We start from the raw sequence: 8,634 nt of genomic DNA, 5'->3' as shown, positions 1-8,634 counted from the left end.
CCGCGCGCGGCGAGAGCCGGCAGGCCACCGCCCCGTCCGCTCCGCCAGGTGCGTTTCCTCGGTTCCCGCGCGCCGCCCCCCGCGGGCCGGCGAGTCTGCGCGCTGATTTGGATCTCCGCGCGGGGGCGGGTTCGAGGGCGGCCCTCGCCTGCTCGACGAAATGCCGCGCGCGGAATCGGGGTCGGCCGTGTCTATTTCGCCCACCGATCTGTCGCCGTGTCTGCAGGGGATAGGATGGGTGGGCAATGAAACGGGTCGGGAGTAGAGGGCAGTGCGGCCCCCCTGTGTTTTGCTGCTACTAATGGCAGCCACTTTGTACTACTAGTTATTAAGAGGATGTTAGATTTGGGGATAGATGCTTTTTCACCGGGGGAAAATGGTACGGGAACGGGCAGGGATCGCGGCACACTGAACTATTGTGTCAAATATGCCGCCATCCCTATAATTTGCACATCTGGATAACTAAGCTGAACTAAACTAAATGAATGACTGCACATAGCAACCTTGCCACGCTGAATGGGTGTGTCAGCAACTTAGCCTAGTTATGTTTATGCGCCGAGTAGTGGCGGAGCTCGAACGAGGATGCTGAGGGGGCTAAGCTGACTAGACATGCTTCAAATTTCAGCATTATTTGATATCTAAATTGTATTATTAAGGATACAGTAAGCTAGATTAGGCAGGGGCCAAGCCCCCCCTTGGTCACAAGGAAGCTCTGCCATGGGTACAAAATATGCCCGCCCCCCCCCCCCCCCCCCCCCCCCTTATAGTGCCTTGTTTTTTTTTTCTTCTATTCAACTTACGGGCATATGCTGTGTGCTGCAGTTATTTGGTTCAATTATGAATGGAATTTATTATATGCGTTCATCTTGCTTTGGGAAGAAGAGCATAAAGGAAAGATTTATGCTGTATACATTTTCAACATTTCAGTTGGTGTTTCCTCTGCAGAAATTTCCCAACATTGCACACGGCAGGAGCTCAGAGGTCACCGCCTCGTCCACCGCCATCGTGCTCGGTGCGTTTCTCAGTTCCTGCCCTTGTAGTCATCTCCTTTTTCTCTCTCAATGTGTTTTGTTGCTTTTGGATTTCTGGGTGCGGCGCCTGGTCTCACCAGAATGTGTTCAAGGAAGGCCCTTGTCTGCTCGATGAAATGCGGCAACTGAATCGTGGATGTCTGTGCTTTATTTTGCCCAGATCTATCGCTATGTCTGTAGCGAATGGGATGGATGGGTAGTGGAATGAATCAGGAGCAGAGGACAGTGCGCTTCTCCTCTGTTTTGCTGGTACTAATGATAGACATTTTATGCTAGTGATAAGATGATGATAGATTTGGGGAGAGATGTTTTTTCACTGGTGGAAAGATGGTGCTGGAAGTGGCAGGGGTCACGGCACCAGAGGAGTCAGCCTCTCAGCTTAAATTGAAGAGCAGATTACGCTCTAGTTCACTTAACATATTGAACAAGTGTGTCAAATATGCCACCATCCTTTTAATTTGCACATCTGGATCACTAAACTTATTTAAATGGGTGGCTGCACATAATAACCTTTGATGGGTGTGTCAGCGAATTAGCTTAGTTATGTATGGAGCAGTGGCGGAGCTCAGACGAGAATGTTGAGGGGGCTAAGCTGACAAGACATGCTTAAAATTTGAGAATTTTTGAGCATTATCTGATATCTAAGTTGTATTATAAAGGATATAGTTAGACAGTGTGATGTCTAATTGTTTGGCTCAATTATGAATGCAATTAATCATGGGCTCATGTTGCGTTGGGTGAGAAGAGCTTAAAGGAAAGATGAACGCTGTATACTTTCTGAGCATTTCGGTTGGTGTTTCCTTTGCAGAAATTTCCCACCACTGCGCACGGCAAGAACTGACAGGTCACCGCCTCATCCGCCACCATTGTGCTTGGTGTGTTACTCAGTTCCCACCCTTGTAGTCATATTGAAGTGTGTCAAATATGTTGCCATCCTTTTAATGGACACATCTAGATCTCTAAACTAAATTAAATGGGTGACTGCGCATAAAAATCATGATGGGTGTGCCAGCAACTTAGCTTAGTTATGTATGGAGCAGTGGTGGAGCTTGAAGGATAATCCTGAGGGGGCTAAGCTGATAAGACATGCTTAAAATTTGAGATTTATTTTACTCCCTCCAATCTGAATTAATTGACGCAACTCTATACATTATCTTACTTCATTGTGTAGAGATTGCGTTAATTAATTTGGATTGGAGGGAGTAGCATTATTTGATATCTAAGTTGTATTCTACAGGGTATAGTTAGGCAGTGTGCTGTAGTTGTTTGGCTTAATCACGAATGCAACTTATCATGGGTTCATGTTGCTTTGGGCGAGAAGAGCTTAAAGGAAAGATGCACGCCTGTATACTTTTTGAGCATTTCAGTTGGTGTTTCTTTTGCAGAAATTTCCCACCACTGCGTGCTGTGAGAATCAGCAGGTCACCGCCTCATCCGTCCCCTTCGTACCCGGTGTGTTTCTTGCTTCCGGCCCACCTTTTTCTCTCTTAGGGTGTTTTTGTTTCTTTTGGATTTCTGGTGCCATGCCTGTTCTTGCCTGGATACTTGCGAGGAAGTCCCTCACCTGCTCGGCGAATGCTGTGACCGACTTGGGCACAAATGTTGGTTTATTTCGCTCCAATATACCGATGTCTGTAGGGAATGGGTGGGTAATGAAACGAATCAGGAACAGAGGGCCATGCACTCTTCTTTTTGTTTTGGTGGTACTAATGATAGACCTTCTGTAGTTAAGATGATGGTGGATTTTGGGAGCGATTGTTTCTCAGTGAAAAGAAATTGATGTGGAAAGGGGAAGGAATCTTGGCAATAGACGAGTCAGCTTCTCAGCTTAATTAAAGTGCAGATTACACTCTAGGCTACTTAGCATATTAAAGTGTGTCAAATATGTCACCATCCTTGTAATTTGCACATCTAGATCACTAAATTAAATTAAATGGTTGACTGCACGTAACAGCCATGCCATGTTGAATGGGTGTGTCGGCAATTTGGCATAGTTACGCATGGAGCATTGGAGTGCCCTTTCATGCCTTGTTTTTTTTCTATTCAACCTATGACAATATGCTTTCTGCTGTAGTTGTTTGGCTCGTTTATGATGAAACTTATCATGAGTTCGTGTTGCTTTAGGCAAGAAGAGCATAAAGGAAACATGCGTGCTGTATACTTTTTGAGCATTTCAGTTGGTGTTCCCTTTGCAGAAATTTCCCACCACTGTGTGCTGCAAGAATCAGCAGGTCACCGCCTCATCTGCTGCCATCATGCCCGGTACATTTCTCGCTTCCCACCCTCTTCTTTTTCACTCAGCATGCTTTTGTTTCTTTTGGATTTCTGGGCGCTGTGCCCGTTCTTGCCTGGATACTTGCGAGGAAGTTCCTCAGCTGCGCAACGAAATGCTGTGACCGAATAAGGCACTTGTGTTGGCTTATTTCACTCCAATAAACCGATATGTATGTAGGGAATGGGTGGGTAATGAAACAAACATGAACAGAGTACGATGCACTCTTCTTTTGTTTTGGTGGTACTAATGCTAGACCTTTTGTAGTTAAGAACTTAAGATGATGGTGGATTTGGGGAGAGATTGTTTCTCAGTGAAAAAATGATGTGAGATGTGGAAGGGATCTTTGGAAATAGAGGGTTATTTGGCTAGAATCAAGGAGATAGGGTGAACATGGAATTAGAACAGGTTTTTATTTAGTGGTGGCCACATATGGCCATATGGGTATATACGGGGAGTTTAAGAACGCAGAACAGACATGGGCTTCCACACATAACTACTCTGACTCACTCATCTGATGTGGTGTGGTAATGATGACATGGCATGTTGGTGATGTTGAGTGACTCGCTTAATTTAGTTTAGTGACCCAGAGGTGCACATTTAGAGAACAGTAACCTATATGACACACTTGAACAAGTCTGGTTAGCTAAAGAGTAATTTACTCTTATTATATAAAGAGGTTGCCTCCATGTCTCGACCCTTGTTTTTTAGGAGTTCTTTGGGTTTTCACTGTGGTAAAAGATGTACTAAAACTTTAGAACAGCTGGATGATTAATATTTGGATAAAAAGAAGTTTACAATGTCATTGGACATTTACAGGCTCCTCATTTGATTTGTGTAGAGCCTAGCCTAAATATATTCAAAGTACTACATGATCATGAATTGCTATTTAAGCATGATTTGCACCTCTATTGGCATACTTATGCAAGTTCAGAGACACAATGACATGCTACACAAGTCTAGACACTTATCACCTATGAGGCTATGACACACTCATTCTCAAGACATTTTGTGTTACCTTTTTTCTTTCACCTTAAGGTTGCCAAGTTCTAAAGTTAGAAAAAATTCTTGCACACTTTCACATAGCAGAAATTCTATGTCCAAGTGATATTATTGGTAATAAAACTATCTTGTCATTCTTATGCAGGATTGTGATAAAGACGAATTATAGAGTTCTTGTTTAGAGTACTTCACAAGTTTAGTGCCTATTTCTGTTCCTCGGTTCACCACAATGGAATGCAACAAGGAAGAAGCTTCAAGAGCCAAGGATGTGTCTGAAAGAAAGCTGCATGAAGCAGACTTTCCTGGTGCCAAAAAGATGGCTCTCAAGGCTCACCAGCTTTTTCCTGGCCTTGAAAATATTTCTCAGCTGCTTGCTGTTTGTGAAGTTCATTGCTCTTCTTCTGTTAAGATCAATGGGGAGACAGACTGGTATGGAATTCTTCAAGTAGAACCAACTGCAGATGACATGGTACTTAAAAAACAGTACCGCAAACTTGCTCTTTTACTTCATCCAGATAAGAACAAATTTGCGGGTGCTGAAGCTGCTTTTAAGTTAATTGGTGAAGCCTACATGACACTGACAGACCATGTAAAACGTTCTTCCCATGACAATAAAAGGAAAGCAGTTTTTGCAACTTCTGCCCCTGTACCAAAGAAGCGGGCACGGGCATCAAAGAAAACTGATCCTGCTCATAAGACGAACAACAAGGAGAACTTTGGTGCTCCACAAACCCAGAAGAATCCACAGCAACAGGCTGGAAAGTCAAGTGGATTATCCAGTTTCTGGACTATTTGCTTGACTTGTGGAACAAAATACCAGTATCCTTGTAGCTCGCTTATGAGGTTTGTCCTCTGCCGAATCTGTTCAAGGTCTTTCCTTGCCTATGATTTGTCCAAGAAATCTGTTCCTGCTGGAGTGGACACAGCATATCCAGGGAGTGGATTTGGGACGCAGCCGCAAAAGTTCCCTCCTAGTCAGCAAGCTCATGTTACTTACCAGGGACAAAACAATCAGAGTTTTCCTGGTTGGACTCATCCCGCTCACCAGCAACAGCAATCTCAGAATGTTCCTAATCAGCAAACTCCTGCTGCTAACCAACAACAGCACTCTCAGAGACGTCCACCCAGTGCAGGGTCAAAGAATGCTATGAGCTCTGAGGGTGTAGGTGATCCTAACAATAAAGGAGCCACAGATAGCACAAAAGTATCAAGAGCACCATCCAGAAAACAAAATGGTGCAGGTAGAACTGAATTGCCATTTGCGCAGCAATCTCAGGATGTTCCTAATCAGCAAACTGCTACTGCTAACCAACAACAGCAGTCTCAGAGCCGTCCACCTAGTGCAGTACCAACAAATGTTATGAGCTCTGAGGGTCTAGGTGATCCTAACAGTAAAGGGGCCACAGAAAGCACAAAGGTATCAAGTGCACCAATCAAAGAAAAAGATGGTGCAGATAGAACTGAATTGCCATTTGTGCCTTCTGCTAAACTTTCACCTACAAACATGCAGAAAAGGGGAATACAGTCTCAGCATTTTCCTAGTCAGCAAACTTCTCCTGTTAATCAGCAAGTTCAGTCTCAGAAACCCAGTTTTAATGAAGGGTCAAGTAATCTTAACAGTATGGGAGTGTCAGACAGTAATGTCACAGTTAATGCCAGGACATGTACTAACATGAATGTACCAAGAGCATCACTTAATAAAGAAAATGGTTCAAGCAGAACTGAGTCACCACTTGCAAGTTCTGATAAAGTTTCACCTGCAAACATGGGAAAAGGGGTGATGAAGGATGCTAATGGTGCAGTCAAAACAGGGCAGAATCCTCAGAGATCAAGCCAGCAGGAAAATAATGTCAGTAATGAAGATGGCAGTGGTGGTTGTAGAAAAGGCAGTGATAATCTTCATGATCCTCCTGTGGCCAAAAGGATAAGGAAAGGATACTCTTCATTGAATGCTGACAAGAATGGTGGAACAGTACGCGAAGATGGTAATGTGTACACCGCACAAGCATGCAGTATTCCAATTACAAAGACTCCAAATGAAAATCTGGAGGTGGTCAATGGCTTGGATGAGAAACAAGGAGCAAGCAAAAAAGAGGAACTGCACAACTCTGGAAGAGATGGCGTTGCTAGTTCTGTCGTCAATAGTATTCCTTGTGAAGGTGATGTCTCGTATCCAGATCCAGAATTTTATGACTTTGAGGAAAATAGGGATGCAGCTCAATTCAAAGCTGATCAAATATGGGCTGTTTATGATGACAGTGATTCCATGCCAAGGTACTATGCTCGAATTAAGCAGGTTCACCCAAACTTCATGTTGTGGTTCAGTTGGCTAGAGTTTGATCCTCTGAATGATGCTGAGAAGGCATGGTATTCTAAGGACATGCCTGTTGCTTGTGGTCGTTTCAGAATTGGGAAAACAATCTTAACAGAAGATAGAAAAATGTTTTCCCATGTTGTTTCTTGGACAAAAGGAAAGAAGAGAAACAGCTATGAGATTTATCCAGTGAAAGGCGAAGTATGGGCCCTATTTAGGAGATGTGACTTCAACCCGAGTTCAGGTTCCAGTGACCATAGGAACTACAGATATGACATTGTAGAAATAAAATCAGACTTTGCTGTGGGCGTTGGCACACATGTCGCTCCCTTAGTAAAGGTTAAAGGTTTTGTTAGCCTGTTTGTGCGGTCAGACAAGGAAGAACCATATTTGATTCCTGGTGGTGACACACTAAGGTTTTCACACAACATCCCTTTTCATAGGTTGTCAGAAGCTGATAAGCCACATATCCCTAATGGCGCCTTTGAGCTGGATCCTGCATCTATGCCTTCTAACTTGGAAGAAGCATCTTCGTCTGCAGACCTTAACAGGAGTAGCACTCAAGAAGGTAATATTGGAGGCAATGTTTCGTCTACCAGAGACTCTTTTAAGTGTGAAATGCCTGCTGGTAAGACCAAAGAGGGTCTGGATAGCGCTGCTACAAATGAAGGTAATGTTCACAATGGAGTGAAGAAACCCAATATCAATGCAGATGGCAAGCACGATAATGGCTCAGAGGCTTCTGTAATTGATGCTCATACTGTTGACCAATGGGATGATAGCTTTCAATCTGAATCTCCAGCAACTTTTGTGTATCCCGAACCAGAGTTTTTCAACTTTGGTGATATAAGGTCATTTGACAAATTCAAGAGTGGACAAATTTGGGCACTCTATTGTGACATCGACAAGTTCCCAAAGTACTATGCCTTCATAAAGAAAGTTGATCAAGATGACTTAACAATCCACATAAGATGGCTTGAGTACTGTCCATGTGGAGAGACAGAGAAGCGTTTGGTGCAAGATGGTCTGTCTGCTAGCTGTGGAATATTCAGACTTAGCAGTCAAAGTGACAACTATGATTGCACAAGTGTCTTCTCTCATATCATGGAAGTGACACCGGTTAGTAAAGGAAAGAAGTATGAAATTCTTCCTCGTGTTGGCCAGGTATGGGCTATATACAAGAACTGGAATCGTGGCTGGAGCTTTGAAAATTTTAAAAGCTGTGAATATGATCTTGTGGAGGTCCTGGAGATTTCTGCTGCCTCTCTAACATTGTCCTATCTCACAAAAGTGGATGGTTTTAGTACTGTATTCATGCTAGAGAGGAAAGGTGAATCTACAAGTGCCGTGAAAATATTAAGAAGTGACATGATGATGTTCTCACATCAGATTCCTTCATACCGCATGACAAATGAAGGCGATGAACTCTGTGGTTACTGGGAACTTGATCCAGCATCTGTGCCTGAAAATTTCCTGGCTAGAAAAACAAAGTGAAGCAAAAGCTATATTGCTCAACAGGATGAAGTTAATAGTTGATTGCTCATCAAAATTGTAGGTATCATCTAGCTTTTGTATCATAAACTTGGTCGAATTAGATGTGATCAAAGATACTGTATCTCATCTTGACCTCTCACTAACTCTGACTTCATATTTTTGCAGTACATCGTTGACAAAGCTGCAGCATGAAGATGGTTCTTGCTGTTGGTTGTATCAAGTGTCAAGTAGGCAGGTTAGGTTATTAGGTTGCTATGCCACCTGATTCCAAGTAATCAGGTCTGGTCTTCATGTTGACTTACCTTATAAATCGTGTTCTGCATAGTTGATGGTAACAACTCCTTTTGTATGCAACTTTGTAACCCTGAGTATGCTTGAAAAGAAACAGGTGGCAGTGGCATTCATTTCAGCCTATACTTACCCTCAGAAAGTTAGTTGCTTTCTGTCCAACCGCTGATAATGATAGGCATATGTTTGTAACTGTAATGTTTGTGAATGACCTCTTCCATGTTGTTCCTCTA

General features: G+C 43.2%; 1 protein-coding gene across 5 annotated transcripts; it reads left to right on the top strand.

Moving 5' to 3' along the window:
• The first annotated feature begins 995 nt into the window (after positions 1 to 995).
• LOC123180039 (uncharacterized) lies at positions 996 to 8,634 on the top strand. 5 transcript variants are annotated; one of them, XR_006490677.1, is made up of 6 exons: positions 996 to 1,012; positions 1,840 to 1,875; positions 2,417 to 2,483; positions 3,227 to 3,293; positions 4,451 to 8,174; positions 8,279 to 8,634. XR_006490677.1 is itself a non-coding variant. In XM_044591999.1 (5 exons), exons 4-5 carry the CDS (start codon positions 4,535 to 4,537, stop codon positions 8,376 to 8,378), a joined length of 3,675 nt encoding a protein of 1,224 aa, XP_044447934.1. In that variant the 5' UTR covers positions 1,837 to 1,906; positions 2,417 to 2,483; positions 3,227 to 3,293; positions 4,451 to 4,534; the 3' UTR covers positions 8,379 to 8,634. The 5 variants fall into 5 exon arrangements, 1 of the variants encoding a protein (XP_044447934.1); XR_006490674.1 differs by having other exon boundaries at positions 997 to 1,012; positions 4,451 to 8,170; XR_006490675.1 differs by lacking the exon at positions 996 to 1,012 and having other exon boundaries at positions 1,837 to 1,906; positions 4,451 to 8,170.

Source organism: Triticum aestivum, chromosome 1D (assembly GCF_018294505.1).
Source record: "Triticum aestivum cultivar Chinese Spring chromosome 1D, IWGSC CS RefSeq v2.1, whole genome shotgun sequence".
In the NCBI taxonomy this organism is placed as follows: Eukaryota; Viridiplantae; Streptophyta; class Magnoliopsida; order Poales; family Poaceae; genus Triticum; species Triticum aestivum.
Note: the sequence above shows the minus strand (reverse complement) of the source record. Positions and strands in the feature narration are given on the sequence as shown.